The sequence below is a fragment of the Asterias amurensis genome, chromosome 12 (assembly GCF_032118995.1).
Source record: "Asterias amurensis chromosome 12, ASM3211899v1".
NCBI classification, from domain to species: Eukaryota; Metazoa; Echinodermata; class Asteroidea; order Forcipulatida; family Asteriidae; genus Asterias; species Asterias amurensis.
In genome coordinates, this window is record NC_092659.1 from 2,379,316 (window position 1) to 2,399,855 (window position 20,540).

Sequence of the window (20,540 nt, forward strand, 5' to 3'; positions counted from 1 at the left end):
CTGTGGGGTAAAAACTCTGCAAAGTACGGTTGGATCCAGATTTAATTGAACGGAAACTATTCTTAGACCGCATGGGCTGAAAGAGGGAATGTGCTGGGTGAAACTGGTCATCTACTATAGAGAGGGCTCGTTTTTTAACTCGAGAGAGATACAGTTCATCAAGTGATGGAAGTTGGCAACCTATGATTTTACTAGCGGTGCGAACGATCCGGCTGATACGCTTCCGGTCATCGGCTGTTGCATTGCCCCACCAAACGATCACTCTCAATCACCGCTCGGTAGAACTTCAACAGAAGTGGCTGACTGACATGGAAGCTTCTCAGCCGTCTCAAGAAAAATAATCTTTGCAATAAGTGTCCGCTGAGCATGCGCAGTAGACCCTGGACACTATTTGGCATGTATTACGTGACAAATAGTGTCCGCCCAACAAAAAGCGTCCGGGCGCCGTGCTGCACAGTTCTGATTTATATTAAAAGTAAATACAAGCCAAAAAAATAGACGAACAGAACACTCAAAAGTATGTCAAGATTAGTATCTTATCATGAAAACAGTGCAGGTTTAAAAAGTACGAATTGTGAAAGTGCTAAAATGTTCTTACGAATTATTTACAATAAAATACAACGAAGAAAGCGTTCAAGTAAAGACAAGACCGTCAAAAGTATGTCATGGTTAGTATTTACTATTTTACTTAATAAGTAATTAAAAAGTGCAGGTTAAAAGTACGAATTGTGAAAGTGCCAAATGATCATAAATAATACGAATATTATATTCAAACACAAGCAGGAAAGCGTTACAAAAAAATAATAAATAAAACTAAAACTAAAAGGTTAAAAAGGCACGCTATGATGATGCACGCTAACCGCGGACACTATTTAGCAAGCTTCCGTAAGCAATGTGACGTCGTTGACGCTTGACCAATCAGAACACAATAAGCTAATGAGCGGACACTTATTGCCAGCGGACAGTTTTTGTCATGACACCGGGCTCGTTTCAGGCGACGAGCGTAGACGACGAAAATAGACCGCCCGGGATTTGGAATGATTTACAGGTAAAGTCACCTTGTTTGCGCCGAGGACCAATTGCCTAAACTAATTCCAGTGTTTCGCGTTACTTTCGGAAATTAGACCATGATCGACAAACAAAAACTCTTTGACAGGAATACAAAAGCAGAGATTTTTTTATGCTGATCGTTTCTCTGGTGGTTGAGTGGCTCAGTTTTATAGAGCTGCTTATAATAAACAGGCAAAACATTTTGCTTTACAAAATTGCAGAAATTGAGCAGAACACCTGGATTCACAACTTGAACATGAGGCATGGGTTAAGCTGTTTTTTGTGTAAAAAGCTATTATGTAGTTTGGTCCTGGGCCAATGGCTTTTAAAGGAAAGAATCGCAGCGCTTACGTAATCAGGGAACTGTGCTTACGCTAAGCGTATTTTACAGCTTAGCATGGAATGTGTTCTTCACGTCACAATTCGCATCAAAAAATTTGCTACAGTTGACTAATTGTGCTCAACTCCTGCGAAACTTTCACTGCGAAAACAGTGACTTAAAAATTTGATTTGCGTTCGCAGGAAAAACCGTGCTTTACTTGAGACAAAAGTACGCAGGGGCGCCTAGTGTGCTTTAGTGTCAAACTCGCGACTACAAATTATTATTTGAGTCGCGACTACTGTTTTTCTCTACTCCGTTATAATCGTGTCCACAAATCGACTACAAAATTTGTCCCGACTACCTGTTTGGTGAACCAGTTGTGTTGGTTACTACTATTCTCAACATAATTAATATTGCCCTTGCGGCATAGCGGCACAAATCTTGAGAATCCGTACTTTATCTCGACAAGTGTCATAGTTAGTTTTGAAGTGCGACTAGTCGAGTAGTAAATTTCACTAGTCACATCCATTTGCAACATAATTAAAAATTTGTCCCGACTATATTGGTGAACCAGTTGTGTTGCTTACTACTATTCGCAACATAATTTATATTGCCCTTGCGGCATAGCGGCACAAATCTTGAGAATCCGTACTTTATCTCGACAAGTGTCGTAGTTAGGTTTGAGGTGCGACTAGTCGAGTAGTAAATTTCACTAGTCACACCCATTCGCAACATAATTAATATTGCCCTTGCGGCACATAGCGGTACAAATCTTGAGAATCCGTATTTTATCTCGACAAGTGTCGTAGTCAGGTTTGAGGTGCGACTAGTCGAGTAGTAAAATTCACTGGTCACCCATTCGCAACATAATTAATATTGCCTTTGCGGCACATAGCGGCACAAATCTTGAGAATCTGTATTTTATTTCAACTAGTTGAGTCATGATGGGAACTTGCTTAATGAAAAAAGATTCAGTAATCTGCTGAAGCATTGATTTCTGCGCTTACGTCAAGCGAAATAGACTGCTTATAGCAGGGATTTCTTTTGTTTGTTTGCTTCCAAGCTCGCACATTATTTTCCAAGCTTGCACATCACAGTAAGCGGAAAATGGTGATCGTAAGCGCAGACTTTGGTGGTCATAAGAACCATGTAATTTTGCCCTGTGAGTAGGTTTGGTAAGGCCTACACTTCAAACATGTAAAGTCAAAAAAGATTGTTAGTACATGAGGGGAAATCTTGTGAAACTGGTCCAATTTGACTCTGCTTCACTGCGTAAGCAAAGAATTGACACATCAGAAGCGCGGATATTATCGCTTACATAAAGCATATTTCACAGCTTAGCAGGGATATTTTTGCTTGTACGCGGTGAAACTTATCATATGTAATCTTTGCTTTGAACTAGTTGCACAGATATTTCAGCGCCTGCAAAGTAAGCGGAGAATGGTGGTTGTATAATAAATGGGCAGAGTTTGGTTGAAGCAGACAGAGCCATAAAACTGGGCCGTGTCATGATGGGAACTTGCTTAATGAAAAAAGATTCAGTAATCTGCTGAAGCATTGATTTCTGCGCTTACGTCAAGCGAAATAGACTGCTTATAGCAGGGATTTCTTTTGTTTGTTTGCTTCCAAGCTCGCACATTATTTTCCAAGCTTGCACATCACAGTAAGCGGAAAATGGTGATCGTAAGCGCAGACTTTGGTGGTCATAAGAACCATGTAATTTTGCCCTGTGAGTAGGTTTGGTAAGGCCTACACTTCAAACATGTAAAGTCAAAAAAGATTGTTAGTACATGAGGGGAAATCTTGTGAAACTGGTCCAATTTGACTCTGCTTCACTGCGTAAGCAAAGAATTGACACATCAGAAGCGCGGATATTATCGCTTACATAAAGCATATTTCACAGCTTAGCAGGGATATTTTTGCTTGTACGCGGTGAAACTTATCATATGTAATCTTTGCTTTGAACTAGTTGCACAGATATTTCAGCGCCTGCAAAGTAAGCGGAGAATGGTGGTTGTATAATAAATGGGCAGAGTTTGGTTGAAGCAGACAGAGCCATAAAACTGGGCCGTGTTCTATAGGGGAAATTATAGCTTGACATTATTTTTATGCCAGTTTTGGTCTCAGCGACGTACACATACAAGTACAGAGTCAGATACAGACATTACGGTGCAGAAATCGTGCAATTGAAATGTCTCATAAGAGCGCCCCCTATCGGCAGGAGTAGGAAAATAAAGGAGTATCTTACAAATTAATATGTGTTTTTAAACACGTAAAATAATATCAAATGGAAGCGTTAGGATGTTTAGCTTAATTCCTATTATAAAACATATTAAGATTATTTATTAATTAACCACCAGTGACCCTCATTTGCATATTAATTAGGAAATCTTTGCAGCATCATATCTCAAGAACTTCACGGCCGACTTTTCAACTGTTTGTTCTTAAAGACTCCTTGGGGGTTGGAGATTAATTTGAAAAAAATGTGACCTCAAGTTGACCTCTACTTCCGCGTCAACCGGAAGTGTCACCATATCTCAAGAACTATACAGCAGATTTTCAAAACATTTTCAGTTATAAACTCCTTAGGCATAAAATATTAACTTTAAAAAACCGTGACCTTAAGTTGACCCATACTTCCTGGTCAACCGGAAGTGGGACCATATCTCAAGAACTATACAACAGATTATCAATTTTTGTTCAGTTATAGACTCCTTGGGCATTCAAGATTAGTTTGAAACAACTTTGACCTAATGTTGACCTTTACTTCCGGGTCAACCGGAAGTGAGCCCATATCTAAAAAAGGTACAAAGCTAATGTTCAAACTTCAGTTATAGACTCTAAGGCAATAAATATTAGCTTTGGAAAACTGTGACCCCAAGTTGACCTCTACTTCTGGGTCAACCTGAAGTGGGACTATATATCAAGATATACACAACCGATTTTATAGACTCCTTGGCATTGCAGATTAATTTTTGGTAGCTGTGGGCCCATGTTGACCTTTACTTACGGGTCAACCGGGAAGTAAGACTTTATAACAAGAGCTACACAACTTTTTTGAAACCTTTTTCAGTTATATATTCCTTGGGCAATGAAGCACATAATCCAAGCAAAACAACACGGAACAGCTTCGTGTTTGTTCACAAACACTTAATGTCTAGTTTTTTTTAGCATTTTCAAATGGATTTTGCGCTATAGTTGTGTTTTATTATTATTATTATTTATTCCTGTTCACGCTTTCTGTAAATATTTTTCACATTCCTAACTGGAATCGGGCATAAAGTAAGTTAAAGGTAAAACAATGACAAATCGAAGTAATAGCTTCGATGATTTTCAAATTTTCAAATTTGGTTTAGCATTTCTGAGGGTCGGTTAATTTTCCGTTCGCAAATGATAATGCCAGAGACGAAGTTGGTACCCCCTGTCACCTTGCTATTTGTAGATCCATTCCCCGTACCTGTGAACAATAACATGACAATTTTTCAAATTTTCTCAGTAAGAAGGGTCACTGCTTTCAGCTGAAACGGTTAAATTTTATTTTCTTGGTGTCTTTCTTTTTAATGTTGGCTTTAACACAGCAGTATGTTGACAAAACCAATATATGATCCTGTATATTAAACCCAGTGCGACATAGAAACAAAAGTCATCATATTATTGTAGAATACAATGATCCACACAAGATCCACACAAGTTTGCCTCGAAATTGCGTGGTTTTCCTTCTACTGTGCGAACTAACATGGTCGGCCATTTATGGGAGTCAAAATTTTGACCCCCATAAATGGCCGACGTGTTAGTCGACAAGGTAAAAGGAAAACCACGCAATTTCGAGGCATGTTTGTGTGGATCATTGTATTCTACTTTTACAACATCTTTCTACCCATATGCATTTTATAAACAACGGTTACAAACGCTTTTCAAAGACCAACTCGACCGATCCAAGGCAACGTGTTCCTTTAACACATTAAAAGCATATAATGTAGAATGCGGATATAAATGTTGTTATTCCCCTTTTTTAGCACTATGTTTTGGGTATACATGGTGTAGTAACGGAGGCAGTTGCACCAGTCCTGATTATTGCAGTTACTGCAATCGCGGCTACTACTCACCGCGGTGCAGTTGTAAGTATAATGATTTATTTGTTCGCTAAACCTATTTGAAGGAATCAGATTTTAGAATCACCTTTTTTACTGATTTTCCTAATGATTATCCCGCCCAAACTTCTGTCAATGGTTGGTCTATGCATAATAGTGTACGGACACAGAAGCGTGAGTAGTGAGAATAGAGTACAACCGTAAAACTATATTGCCCTTCTTGAAATAATATGGTTGACAATTAGTAGAAATGCACTGTTTGTTGCTATGTATACATGTAACAGACACATTTACACACAAGTGTTATAGTATTGTGTTCATCATACTTCAAAAAGACTTATTGCGTGCATCGATGTATTAAAACGTACGTTCTCTTTATGCAATTTGTGAAGCGTGTACGCAGATTTCCAACTGTCTGTCAAGGTTCTGTACCACTGCCTATGATCAGAAATGCGACACGTGCGACGGTGATTATGGCGCATCACATGGTTACGCCTACAAGAAGTCATACGACCAGAGACAATGCATCAGTGAGTAATCAGTTTCATTAAAGGCGCTGGACACTATTGCGAATTGGTTACAAACAAAACTTAGAATAAAAGCTTACTGTTGTATAAAACATTGTAACAAACGGCCTCCTCTGAAGTAACGTAGTTTTTGATTAAGAGGTTATTTCTCACTGAACAAAATAAAATACTTCAGATATACGTTTTGGAAATGTAATTACTGTCACATCATTCTTTTCGATTTTTCAATTATTATTATTATTATTATTATTATTAATATTTTTAACTGCTTCCTCCCAGAGCAATGTTCTTGGAGAACAAACAGCAACGCCTGCTACCCGGGGTCTTGCACGAATGGAGCTTGTTCTTGTACCACTGGGTTCTACGGAACTGACTGCAGATCAAGTAAGTTAAATTTGCGTTTAAACAAAAATTAACCATGAATCTTAGAAAGCAGTCTCAAATGTTTCTATAGGAACAACATTTCATCGGCTAAATTAAATGTTCCAAAAGAAAAAAAGAAAAGCAAACAGTGTCGGTCAGATTAACTTTATCTTCCGTAATTACTTGTAAAATAGTGCACACAAGTCAAGCACCTGTATTGGCAGAGCATCGTGCAACCCTAAGGAAGGGCACCACTACCTTAGAATCACCGAGCGACCAGGGCAGTACGGATACCGTCTATACGAACCTCAGAGACTTCGTTGAACTACAGATCGTATCGAAAAGCTCCTACCAACCCACCCATCTTCCGCCTCTAACAGAGACTAGCCATCCGTACATCGAAAGTGTTAGACTTGGTGTCGTCACTGCAACCATTACTGCAGTCGTAGACCGTGAGTTCCTCATAAATCTTTTAGAGCCCAACATATATGACGAGACAAAATACCTTCTCAGTTCGCAGTCCTTGCGCTTGGTACGAACAGCTGGAACTCCCTATCACTTGTTAGCTCTTCAACTGTAAACCAATTAAAATCTCGACTTGAGAAACACTTGTCCGACCATCCATTGAAATACAACCCATATCACCAATGTTACAGTTATTAAGTTAAGAGGGACAGCGTAACAGCGTAACAGACATATCAAATCAAAACGAATAAAAAATCCCTGTCGACGTAAAAAAGTGGGTCTGCAACAATTCCTTGAATGATTGAAGTGATTTTGCATGTTTGCTGCTAAGTGGTAGAGAGTTCCATGGTGTGACTACCACTATGAGAGAAGCTGCATTCACGGGGTTTGTTAAGATTTTGTATCATTATTATTGTGTAACAGTTATGAGGATGGTGTTTTGTGCTGTACAGTTAAAGGAACACGTTGCCTTGGATCGGTCGAGTTGGTCTTTGAAAAGCGTTTGTAACAAAATGCATATGGGTAAAAGTAGAATACAAAGATCCACACAAACATGCCTCGAAATTGCACGGTTTTCCTTCAGCCTCGTCGACAAACACGGTCGGCCATTTATGGGAGTCAAAGTTTTGACTCCCATAAATGGCCGACCGTGTTAGTTTGCACAGTAAAATGAAAACCGTGCAATTTTGAGTGATACTTGTGTGGGTCATTATATTCTACTTTTAAAACATCTTCCTAACCATATACATTTCATAACAAACGATTTCAAACGCTTTTCATAGACCAACTCGTCCGATCCAAGGCAACGTGTTCCTTTAATAGCATTCATTACTGCTTTTGCACACCAGTAATAGTACAATAACACCATGTTAGTTTTTCAAGTGTGGAAACTATAACACAAAGGAATACTAAATGCCTACTTACTGCTTTAAACACACAATTGCTGCCAGTCTATGGGCAATGTTATAGCCATACACCCATACCACACCGTATAAAGGTAATTAGGGCTACGGCTAGATTTCCACGTCATCATGCGTTGAGGTATAGGACGTCCTTAGCAACACCCTTAACAACAGTCACAGCCGTAGCTGTAGCCGCCAATTCGGATTCGGCCTTAAAGCCATTGGACCCTTTCGGTAAACAGTGTTGTCCAAGGCCCACACTTTGTGTACCACAACTTCTATATAAAATAACAAACCTGTGAAAATTTAGGCTCAATCGGTCATCGGAGTCGGGACAAAACAACGGAAAAACCCACCCTTGTTTCCGCGCGTTTCGCCGTGTCATGATATGTGTTTAAAATAAATCCCTAATTCTCGTTAACGACAATTTATATTGTTTTGCTGTTTTCTCAAAAAGTAAAGCATTTCATGGAATAATATTTCAAGAGAAGTCTTTCGCCATTGCCTTCTGTAAACCCTGTAAGTTATTTGTAAATATGTGAACTTTTTTTTTTCTGAACCGAAAGGGTCCAATGAAACGAACTTTAACCAGTCTCTCATAATATGATTACTTCTTTATTTATCTCTCAATATGACTTCTAACTCGGGTTATCTTTCATAAGGTAAAGTCAACGAAATAAGGATTTTATGTCCACAAATATTTATACTTTGTTTGCCCCTGCCCCAGGAGTTGAAGACAGCACACTCTCAATAGCGACAGCGGCAAACTGCTTAGCTTCCGGGTCTCGTGACAATCCTGCGACTGCCTTGGTTGTATGTGATCGTACTTTCCCCATCTCATGGACGGTAACCAGTGGAGACATGTAAGTGATAATTAAAGTAGTGCTGTCAAGCTTAAAGGCACTGGACACCTTTGGTAATTGTCAAACACCAGTATTCTCCACGTGGTGTATCCCAGCGTATGCATAAAATAGTGGGACTCAATTTGTCATTGAAGTTGCAAGTGACTAATAAAAGGAAAAAATACCCTTGTTCCACAAATCGGTGTGCTTTCAGAGGCATAGTAAAAAGCTTCAGCTGAAGTCTTTAATTATTTGAGCGAGTATATGTTATCTTACTCAAAAACTTTAATATTACTTCAGAGGGAGCCGTTTTTCACAGTGTTTTTACTATCAACAGCTCTCCATTGCGTATAACCATGCAGGTAAGTTTTCATGCAAAACATTATTTTGAGTGGTTAACACTATTGTCAATGCCTTTAAACAACTTGGATAACTCAATATTTCATTTTGCTCCCAAAATCAAAATTAATTTTTTTTTGAGGATCACTGGACAGACAAAAAGAAGAACATGCATCATAATTATACGCATTAGACTAGTTGCATTTTCTTTCACCTTAAAAAACGACTTCACTCCAAAGGTGATATGCGCTATACGAACACAAATTAAAGGCAGTGGACACTACTGGTAATTACTCAAAATAATTATTAGCGTAAACCTTTCTTGGTGACAAGAAATGGGGAGAGGTTGATGGTATAAAACCCTGTAAGAAACGGCTCCCTCTGAAGTGACGTAGTTTTCGAGAAAGAAGTTATTTTCCACGAATTTGATTTCGAGACCTCATATTTAGAACTTGAGCTCTCGAAATCAACCATCTAAACGCACACAACTTCGTGTGACAAGGGTGTTTTTTTCTTTCATTATTATCTCGCAAGTTCGATGACCGATTGAGCTCAAATTTTCACAGGTTTGTTATTTCATGCATATATTGAAATACACCAACTGTGAAGGCTAGTCTGTGACAATTACCAATAGTGTCCATTGCCTTTAAAGGGACAAACAATATTCAAAGGCAAAAACTGTGTGAGTAATAATCCCCAACTTGGGTCTACCATAATTATGTTGCCTTCATGTAATTGAATGATTACGTCTTTTGAACGTAATTTCAGACTACGGTGCACCGTTACATCAGTCAGTGGAGGATACATGAAACTGTATGATAGGGATAACTCAAACAGAATTGTTACCCGATACTACAAAGGCAGTACGACGCCAGGGTACTCAAATTTCATCTTTGACTTTGATGACCCTTACCACTGTGTGGATAGCAGCAGCGGATGCCGAACTACTATGTTGCATGCTGGTGATGACGCCACTTCACAGGTAAGGTTTTGCAGACGCAGAGTTTTCTTCTACCCTTTTTTGGAAACGCAACATATTTATGTCCAAGTGATAGCTTGCTGACATGTGCTCTGAATGAAAAGGTATTTATCTCGTTTGATATAATATAATTAAAGAATTTTCATACTGAACATCCTTTGTCCTCACCACTACACTCCTCTTGGTTCATAGCAGTAACCAATTATTTCTCAAGTAGACACTTTGATTGGCTATATATTTAATGTTTCCGTTTTTTTCTGGATCCTTCCCTTAATCCCTTTCTCCCTTTTTTCTAATAGATATTATTTGGTTTATGCTTCTGAAGAAGGTCCGGTTTGGATCGAAAAAAAGATAAGGCCATCTACCCTACTCATTTTTCAATTATAGGATTAGCCTAATATATAAAGAAATTAATTGTCATTGCATTGTTTAAAGGGAACGATTACTGTCACGTGGGATGGATGGGTCGACGACCTTGCTGGTATCAAGGAGTTTGACCTACAAGTGAGACAACTGTCAGGAAGCCATGGTGATCAGATGACCGAAATCTTAGACAGCCCGGCTGTATATTCCGATACCGCTGAATCTGGACTGGAGATCACCCTACCTCATACTGGTAAGTTTTTATCAGATATGCCAGGGGGTTGGGCTGAAGCTGCAAGATCGATAGAAACCTCAATCGAGCAAGTGAGGTTTGTGGAGACCTGATAACTTCATGAACTATGGGGATTCTGAAAAGAACAAATCGTTTAACATTTCAACGTTTCGATGAGTGTTCTTCGACTGTCTTCAGAAGTGTTTTCTTTTCTTATCAAACTGAAGGTGTCTACTCCGTCGTCCTGACAGCGGTTGACAATGCTGACAACTCTCGGTTGAGTAGACGTTTCGTCTTCTTTGATGATGATCCGAATGACGTCACCATACAGGACACAAACCCACTGCGTGTTCAGTCTGCGACCACAGAAACCAACTATGAGTGGATTACCACACTAGACACGACTGGGGGAACTACCCCGGTGCATCTGGACTGGATGAACCGTTTTGCTAACTTACATCACTATAACCAGGGGTTGTTGAAACCAATTGGTGAATGGGTTAGTGGCAGTATTGACGTCGGTGAGTAACTTACTTGTGAACAATTTTTCTTAGATTTCTTAACTTCAATTAGCGGAACGGGGAAATTGTGTTATTTTTGTTGTTATGCTTCAGTCTTCTAAATTAATTTTTATACAGCCGAATTGTGCGCTTTCACACCAAAATAAAATGAAAAACATTGGCAGATGCCATGAGCAATGCACCAAATATTTCGTACGAGTTGTATTATTATGGCAAATGGACGTGAGGTAATGTCATGATCCCGACTGTGGTTCACTTTTTCATTTTTTCTTTTTCAAAGTGCTCCCCTTTTTGATTGCTTGTTTTTATGTTTTAAATATTTCAAGGGGTTACTCTTTTGGATAGTGACTTGGTTCATTTTGGAGCACTCCCTTGGCTCCTGTTTGTTTGTTGAAGTTCCTAATGTTTTCCTAATGTTTCTACACATTTCAAGTGTTTTGTTGCTATGTGTTTTTGAAAAATGGCTGGTCTGAACCTTGTGCTTACTTTACAGTTCATCACAACTAAGTTGTATTATACAATGTTTGTCTTTCCTTTCGCTCGCATGTTTTTCACTGAGCAGATTATGACCAGTTTTTTGGGAAGCGAGGCCGTGCAGCGATCCCGAATGCTCTTGGCATTACACAGTTCCGAGTATTTCACGACATTGACAATCGGGATGGCAGGTTAGTCAACGCGTCAGACGACAATTCGGATCACTGGAGTAGTGAAGCGTTGAACACACAAGCAACCTACGACCTGACCTTGGTAGACGGCGATTCCATTCGCTTTTGGGTAGAGGCTCGAGATATCGCCGATCACTTCGTGAGGGACAGTGTATTAGTTCATGCTGATTCTTCACCACCAATCATTGAAAATTTCTGGCTGGTTCGGGACAAGGATGTGAATATATCCGTACATAATTCAGTCGACTTGCACGATTTAAGGTGAGATTGATTGGTAAAGTTTAAATTTGACAGTAACTTTCTTTTTTTTTCAAATCTTTTTTTGTATATCTATTTAAAACTTTTATCACTCCTGAAATATCCATAGCTTTTTTCCGTGGGCTCCCTAGTGGGAATTGTGGATCGACGCATGAGAAACACATGTTCTCCAAAGTGACGGTTGCTTAGTTCGATAGATAATGGCGCCCTAAACTCATGTGACAGATACACAATTTGAAGGAAAACAATCCCAATGTCGTGAATTCAACATTTGTCCTCTGAATTCAATCTAGACAAGAAAAGTCCATACGTTTTCCAATGTCTCTTTCAGTGTTGAGTTTAGGACCTACGACATACACAGTGGGGTTCGAACCATCGAGTGGCGTCTGTTTGACAACCACACTGGGAGCGAGGTTAAACACGAGAGTCAGACAGTTGCTGCAGTCAAGGTTGACCAGGTAAAAGGAAGTACATTCAATTCAATAACTCTATTTCTATTCCACTAAGGTGGTGTATTCCGTACACAAGGCGGTAATAATAAAATATAACAAGCAAATGTAATTTAATTAAGGCAGTGGACTCGATTTTTGGTAATTACTCAAAATAATTATTAGCATAAAACCTTACTTGGTAACGAGTAATGGGGAGCTGTTGATAGTATAAAACATTGTGAGAAACGGCTCCCTCTAAAGTAACGTAGTTTTCGAGAAAGAAGTAATTTTCCACGAATTTGATTTCGATACCTCGTGTTTGAAATTTTGAGGTCTCGAAATGAATCATCTGAAAACACACAACTTCGCCTGACAAGGGTGTTTTTTTTTTCCATTATTATCTCGCAACTTCGCTATCCAATTGAGCTCAAATTTTCACAGGTTTGTTATTTTACGCATATGTTGAGATACACTAAGTGACAAGACTGGCCTTTGACAAATACAGATAATGTCCAGTATCTTTAAAACAGAGATGTAATAAAACATAAAACAAACATACAAGCAAAAGCAATCGTACCATAACAAAAGATAATAAACTAAAACCCAATACAAAACAAACGGTAAACGTGATGCCCCCCCCTCCCCCCCCCCCCTTAGCGGCCAAAGCAACCCACAGTATTTTGATAAAGTTGTTGATGAAAGCAACTAATCAAAGAAAACTTATCAAATAACAATTCTAGTTATACTTAGTTCGTTTTTGTTTTTTTGTCATAGGACGACTGTGATCCAGCAACGTGTATGTGTGTCCCTGTCGGTGACTGCTACAATGTAGACTACGGGTTCAAACCAACATTCCACGTTGGTGTTCATGACTTTGACTATTACATTAGCCTGACGGTTACCAACCATGCTAGACAGGTGACATCGCAATTACTGAAGGTAACGTATTCTCAAGCTTAGATGGGTTTTGTGAACAAAAAAACATAATTCATAAAGGAACATAACAGAATTGGTAAGAAAAAAATCTAAGATCACAGAAATACGTAAACTTACACGGTTTAATGATGATGATAGCAGAAATTGTCCCTTAAAAAATGTCTGTCTGAAATGTAATTTTTGATGAAAAAAAAATCAAACTAATTTCCCGTTTTCACTATTTCCTCATGACCAAGGATGTCTGATCATTTTCGAACTTCTACATTTTTGTAAGTTTTTTGATAAAACTGTTTTGTAAGCAAAACCCATTTTTGTCATGTTCCTTTAAGCCATGAAAAGCGACAGAAGATCGGACAGGTTTGTCAGTGTATGTAATGGTGGATTACAAAAAGTGCCAACACTGTTTTGGTAGAAAAATAAATTATACAATGTTCCTTTTAAAGGATTTGGGTACTTTTTGTAACACAAAACACAATGTCATGAAAATATGTTTTTACATGCTAAAATATTTTTCGTCTCATGATCACTGAGACGAAAATTATTTTCATGACATTGTTTTACTCATTTTTCAAAAACTACAGCACCTCAGCAAGTAATATTTTCAGGGAAGCTTTCTACTACCATTATCTTCGAACTGTGTAAGTTTAATGTAAATCTGTGGACATTGTGTTTTTTTGTCCTACAAAAAGTGCATAGACCCTTTAAACTGGCATTGTATTGCACTTAAATCATTCACGGTTTTTTTTATCTTTTTTTATCCGTATAGATTACTGTGGATGAATCGCCCCCTCAAGCTGGTGTGGTGCATGATGGGATACGCGGGTCAGGTGAGGTCGACTTTCAAGGGGGCAATGACCTCGCTGCGCACTGGGAAGGATTCTTTGACAGGGAGAGCGGGGTCAAGTTTTATGAGTATCTTTATGACATCACATGCTGGGGTGAAGCTGACACGATACCTTCCATCAAAGACAATGTAAGAACTCAGAACCAATATTATTCATATTTAAAACAACGATGAATTTCAATACTGAGTTACATAAAGTCCCCTTAATATGGATTTTTTTAAAACAACCATTTCATTGTTTTATGTGCTTGGCGATCGTAACCGCCATAGATGACAAGAACTACCGTCACACATGCAAGTTGGACAGCGCCCTCACCAGGCATGTACTTCATCACAGTTATCGCCTACAACCGTGCCTTAGAGCCATCTGTTCCTATCTGTTCTGATGGTGTCATGATTGACACTAGCCCACCAGATTTGTCTAATATCTCAATCAGTGATGCTCGAATGAAGCCCGGCCTTGCCAAGGATAGCGAGGGACGTGTGTGGTTTATTAATGAACATCGAATGAAGACTGAGGTACTAAACGTGTCTGATGTCTGCAGGTAAATGATCAAACACAGCTTAACGATTAAACAACGTAATAAGTGAAGAAATGTATCAACCGAATAAAATATATATAGAAGAGTTTGCGGTAACACCATGTAAAAACAATCTCTAAATGAGTCGGGGTGGTTCTGAAAAGAACCGTTGGATTAACTCGACGTTTCGATCAGTATGCTCTGATCGTCTTGCTCTGACCGAATAAACGATTGATTGTGCTAGACATCAAAACTTGTTTTTTATAAACACACTACTTTTCTTTGTTTCCAGGTCTAAAGCAACTGTAGTGAGCGATATAACGCTGTACCCAGGCCAAGAAATCCTAAATGATTCAGTCTCGGTTATTGGAGAAGACATTAATTGTCAGTGGACATCTGGCATTCAAGAGAAGTTCTTTCTTCCTACACACAAACATGTAAGAAACTCAAAAGTTTAAGAAAAAGCCAGAAAGTCGTTAGATTGATGGACAAACTAATTCAAAATGGTGTTGCCCTTTGAAGCCTAAAATTCTAACAAGAATGGCACGTAGGACATTAATTGTCAGTGGACATCTGGCATTCAAGAGAAGTTCTTTCTTCCTACACACAAACATGTAAGAAACTCAAAAGTTTAAGAAAAAGCCAGAAAGTCGAAAATTCTAACAAGAATGGCACGTAAGACATTAATTGTCAGTGGACATCTGGCATTCAAGAGAAGTTCTTTCTTCCTACACACAAACATGTAAGAAACTCAAAAGTTTAAGAAAAAGCCAGAAAGTCGTTAGATTGATGGACAAACTAATTCAAAATGGTGTTGCCCTTTGAAGCCTAAAATTCTAACAAGAATGGCACGTAGGATTTACGTACCGTTAAACTTAATACGGCATTACAAAATGCATATACAATGTAATAGCGAAATAATAGTTAAAGGTTTTTACAATCAAAGAAAATATTGTAAATTAGATAATACTCCTACCATGTTTCATAAGCTATTTTAATAATATTAAAATTCCTTTAAAATAATGTTTGATGTAAATTAATTTAGCATTTATTGCTGTTTGATGTAAATTAATTTAGCATTTATTGCTTGTCTTCCAGATTATCTTGTCTTGGTCCGGGACTGACGCAGAGAGCTCCATTTACGACTACGAGATCGGTCTTAGCAGTGACCCATCCAGTCCGACCCCTGACCTTGTGACCTTCATGTCAGCATCCGGTCGTGATCATTTTTTGATGTATCATCCCCATATCAGCCAGGGAAATGTTTTCTTTCTGGTTGTGAAAGCTGTCAATAAAGCACAGTTGGCCTGTTCCAGGGTATGTATGGTTAAGAATGTGTTAAAATGTGTATTCGTGTCACAAAATGTGCACCAACTTTTAGAAGGAACAGTAAAGCCCGATCTGAACTTCCTGCGAATGCGAAGCGGATTTTGACGTCGCGTGGCTGTTTTCGCGAAGTTGGAGTAATCATTGACTATTCCATTTTTCAACAACTGTTTGTTCAGATAAGCCTTCGCGATTCAAGGATAGGGTTAAGGTCAGGTCAGAATTGACAAGGCTACGTAAGGCAGAGTAAAACAAAAAAGAGGGGGATGGGGGTCTTTTTATTTTAAGTTTTTTATTTCCTTCACAGGTGACCACCAAGCATTTTGTGTATCTGCCATTGTATAATTTTAGCACAAGTTAATTAACAACGAGTAAGGCAACAAACCTGAGACAGAATTAATATTGTGATAATTTTGTTTCCGTATGCAGTTTGTTGGACCTATTATCGTGGACACCACACGACCGATGTTTGTTGGCCATATTCTGGTTCATTTAGACGGCGAGTATTTGGTGACTGAATGGGGTGACGACGACTTCACGGACGATGAGGATGCAGAACTTGCATATCAAGTTGGCATTGGTAAGATGCTTTGAACAGTTAATTAATGTTTTGACAAACAAGATTCAATTCCCAAAAATGTGTTGCTCCACTAAATCTTGTTTTAGTTTCGAATATGGGAAGTCTTTGTAGGCAAACCTTATTCTCCTAAAATCGTAAAATAATTGGAACGGTATTTAATAGTGGGCCGACACAGTATTGGTTAAAATTCTGCACGTGTTGATTGGATCTTTAGAAAAGCGCTTGAAGAGGTATGGACCGTAACAAGTTTTTGAAGTGTAAGGTAGCTAATGCTTTCTGTTCTACCAACCAGGCGTATGATGTATGATACCAATCCTTCATCCGTATGATGGAATTTAAAGGGGTGAACCCTGTTTCAGCCCCAAGAGTAGGCGGCCACGACCCCTGTTTAGTGATTGTAGCACACACCTTGAAGTGGCCTTAAGGACTGGTGACTTACATAACAAAACAAATAACGAATACAATTTAAGGTAGTTGTTAATGAAAAACAAGTGTTCTCGATCTGTTTCGCTGTAGGACAAACGAGAGGTGGCACGGAGACCGTTTCATTTCGCTCCAAAAACAAATACGTCATCGGTCCGTGTGAATCCCAAACCTTTTGTGCTGCCTTCCTATTGGTTGATCTAAGCTGGTATCTCCATGGTGATCATGAATATTACATCTCAGTCAAAGCTGAGAATGGTGCCGGACTATCGACAGTGGGAACCTCGTCTGTGTACAGGCATATCATGCAGTTGCCATCTAAGGGGGTCGTGCTTGATGTGTCACCACCTGGGGAAGAGGTTGTTACCGACTTTGGGGTATGTGTCTTTGAGACAAAAATTGGCATGTGTGGCAAAATATATCTAGATAGATTTGTTTTAAGTATTCATATGGATTGCCGACGAAACCAAATAACATTCTATAGTGTTACGGCAGAGACGAAGTAGCTTTAGCAGTGCGTACAGCTTGTCTGATTACACATCATGAAATAAACTGCCATGTTATATATTTAAACGAGCGAGCTTGTTTCGTTAGATTATTCAGGACGCCGATGTACAGATCGATCAGTCAAGAATCTCCGCTCAGTGGTACGGATTTGAACATCCTCATCTTGATATCAATTATGAAGTCGCCGTAGGAACAGGTGGAAATGGTTCATACGACGTCAGCAATGGCTTCATTGACGTCCGCAATGCCACGTCCTACCAGTTACACGGACTTGATTTAACACCGTTCATGGTAAGTAACCTGTTGAGGGGCTTACCTTGGTCCAACCTTTGAAAGGCATGTTGGTGTTTTTGCTGGTGTATAAAGATATAATGCTTTTAAACCGTTGCGTTAAGACAAACGAATACCAAACATATAGATAATTTGTACAATACCACAAATTAAATCCGCTTTCGTGCATCACCAAGCTAATCCGCGTAATAAGTAAGTAAAAAAGCAGCATGCAGCATCAGAGTCCAGCTTTCTCCAGAAGACAAGCAGAGCATAGCCTACCAATCGAAACGTCGAGTTGAAACCAACGGTAATTTTTCAGAACCACCCCAACTAATTTAGAAATTATCATTACAAGGTGTTACCTAATTTTTCTTTATCGTATTTCCACCATGCAAAGTTTAAAATCATACTAATCAAATTGTTGTCGTACTCACAGTTCATTTAGTTACGTAACCCATTTAGCTAAAGCTAAGCCACAGCGTTGCACTTACATTAAAGTAACAAGTTTACTACAATTTCCGAAATTACTTTCAAAATGTCTTTTAAGTCCTTAAACTCCAACAATTGAAGAAAAAAATTCTTGGACTTTCAGACTTATTACTTTACTGTCCGGGCAACATCTGAAACTGGAAGCGTCATCGTGACGTCAGACGGTATCAAGGTCATCCCAGAGGGTCAAATACTGGAAGGGGCATTTATCAAAGATGGACTCGGATGTAATCCTGATAACAGTAAGATTATGAACTGTTTCTCAATGAATTTTGTTTGGTTTTAAGACATGTTTAAGGTATGTTTAAAAAGGAATTATAGTTTCTATACGGGTATAATCAAGCTTGAATTGAGATTAGGATTGTCCGAAACATATGGTAAAAATTGTACCTTACTACTGTATTAAGCTGTCTTTGTTGGTTTTATCTTCATCTAAATTTTGCTGAAAATATTTCCTCTTCAGTAACCACGCCTACCGGGTTATCCCATCACTCAACCGCCCCATCTCAACCCTGTGAGGATGACGTCACATACCAGCTCTCTACGTCTGGTATCTCCGCCCGATGGACCATCCCGGTGATGATACGGCCCTTTGTAACCAATGTATTATGGGCAGTAGAACAGGAGATTCTGACTAACAATGGTATTGTAAAGCTTTTCTGTATTTACACTCCGAAAACACAACTCCCCAAAAGGAGTTTTTTTAATCACGTAAAAAGCAAAGCATTCTGGTAAGAAATATTTTAAATGAAGTGTTTATAACTTAAAACCTCGCAGCAATATAAAGATTGTATATTTATCGTCCAACAAAGTATGGACTAAACTTCTTATAACACGTCTTATTTGTGGTTTTCTATTTGAAAGGCTGCAAATCTATTTGAAGTTCACGTAGAGAAATCTGTTATTGTAGTCAAATGTCTGAATATCGTAATTTTGTTTTACATACATAAAATTCAATCAAAGAATGTACATTTTGTCGTGTTTGTTTTCCTTTGTTCATTGTGTAGTGCTGGTATAATATATCCATGCTTGGATTCCTTGGTTTTGTTTAGATGTGGGCAATAGCTCATCTGAGTGGGTCACATTATTGGACTATCGAGATCTAGGAATGGCCTTCAGTCATATGGATGCAAGCCTAGGGTTACATGACGGAGCACATCTGAGGTCTAAGGTAAACAGTACTCACAGGTTTTTCAGGGTTTTTTTCAAATCTTTTCTCTAGTTTGGAAATTGTCAACTTTAATTTGTCAAATTGTTTACTACACATGTAGTTTGTTCATGAGAAAAATCGAATCTAAAAAATTAAGCAGGACATTTATGTCTAGACAAGAAATACGGACCCTCGGAAATAGAATTCAATTTACGGTGTCGACAGAAAGGGTTTTGATTTATACGTTTAGTACAGCACAAGAAACTCACTTTGCAAATGGTATGGTGTAGTTCTAATTAATCATCAAGATGTTGTGTTTGCCAAATGCTAAATTCTGCCACATGGGCGTGTACATTGAACCGTTAAAAAGTGACGGATTCTTTGTTCTCTCACAGCCTCGTGTTGTAGGCAACATTAATATAAATAATACTTGGCAAGTACTGTGTCAAATACTAAACATCGCTGGCCTTCCAGGCCATAATTGATCCAATTTAAAAAAAAAAATAATAATAATATTAAAAAGGATCTAATTACAAAATAAACTGAGAAGAACGTTACTTTCTAGAAGAGAAGACTAAGGTTCTCAGAAGTAGAAATAAAACAACAATTTTAGAGATCATGAGTAGCCTAAATTACTAAATTACTTAACAAAAGGGTCACAAAAAAAAAAAAAAGTTTGTACAAATAAATACCCGTTCTATTTGTGTTTGCCACAGGCTAAATTCTGTCACGGAAGTGTCTGCTTTAAGCCTGCCATAAGTGATGGGTTCTGGGTACTTTCGAAGCCTCCATTGGTAGGTGACGTCACAATCACTAATATTGAGACTGATTCAACAAGTACAAATCTCCACGTGGCCTTCCAGACATTTGAGCATGCGTACATCGACCGTGATAGAAAGTTGGAGTTGATGGACTTCTATGAGTGGACTATTGCTGAGGATGGGGAACACAGTGCCGTGTTGAGTGAATGGAAACGCATTGATGATTTGAACATCATTGGCGAGACGGTATGATACAGCTTTTACCAACAGTTACATATATGCAATCCACCATATACATAAACTGACGAACATGTAGAAGTTTGAGATCGATTGGCCATCTGGGTCACGAGAAAAAACGTGAAAAACCGAGTACACATTTT

General features: G+C 38.6%; 1 protein-coding gene across 2 annotated transcripts in view; it reads left to right on the forward strand.

Moving 5' to 3' along the window:
* The window catches only part of LOC139945086 (uncharacterized), a 48,841-nt gene that overhangs the window by 6,539 nt on the left and 21,762 nt on the right, over positions 1–20,540 (forward strand). The window contains exons 5-26 of one of the 2 annotated variants that reach the window (XM_071942342.1): positions 5,389–5,490; positions 5,856–5,993; positions 6,270–6,374; positions 6,548–6,805; positions 8,448–8,583; positions 9,670–9,883; positions 10,316–10,496; positions 10,703–10,996; positions 11,559–11,922; positions 12,251–12,377; positions 13,125–13,289; positions 14,053–14,259; positions 14,401–14,675; positions 14,944–15,088; positions 15,750–15,968; positions 16,407–16,557; positions 17,074–17,357; positions 17,575–17,778; positions 18,353–18,491; positions 18,713–18,892; positions 19,302–19,420; positions 20,116–20,406. In XM_071942342.1, the coding sequence (XP_071798443.1) occupies positions 5,389–5,490; positions 5,856–5,993; positions 6,270–6,374; positions 6,548–6,805; positions 8,448–8,583; positions 9,670–9,883; positions 10,316–10,496; positions 10,703–10,996; positions 11,559–11,922; positions 12,251–12,377; positions 13,125–13,289; positions 14,053–14,259; positions 14,401–14,675; positions 14,944–15,088; positions 15,750–15,968; positions 16,407–16,557; positions 17,074–17,357; positions 17,575–17,778; positions 18,353–18,491; positions 18,713–18,892; positions 19,302–19,420; positions 20,116–20,406 (4,298 nt within the window). The remainder of the gene's footprint in view (positions 1–5,388; positions 5,491–5,855; positions 5,994–6,269; positions 6,375–6,547; positions 6,806–8,447; positions 8,584–9,669; positions 9,884–10,315; positions 10,497–10,702; positions 10,997–11,558; positions 11,923–12,250; positions 12,378–13,124; positions 13,290–14,052; positions 14,260–14,400; positions 14,676–14,943; positions 15,089–15,749; positions 15,969–16,406; positions 16,558–17,073; positions 17,358–17,574; positions 17,779–18,352; positions 18,492–18,712; positions 18,893–19,301; positions 19,421–20,115; positions 20,407–20,540) is intronic. The other variant, XM_071942343.1, reaches the window with a different exon arrangement.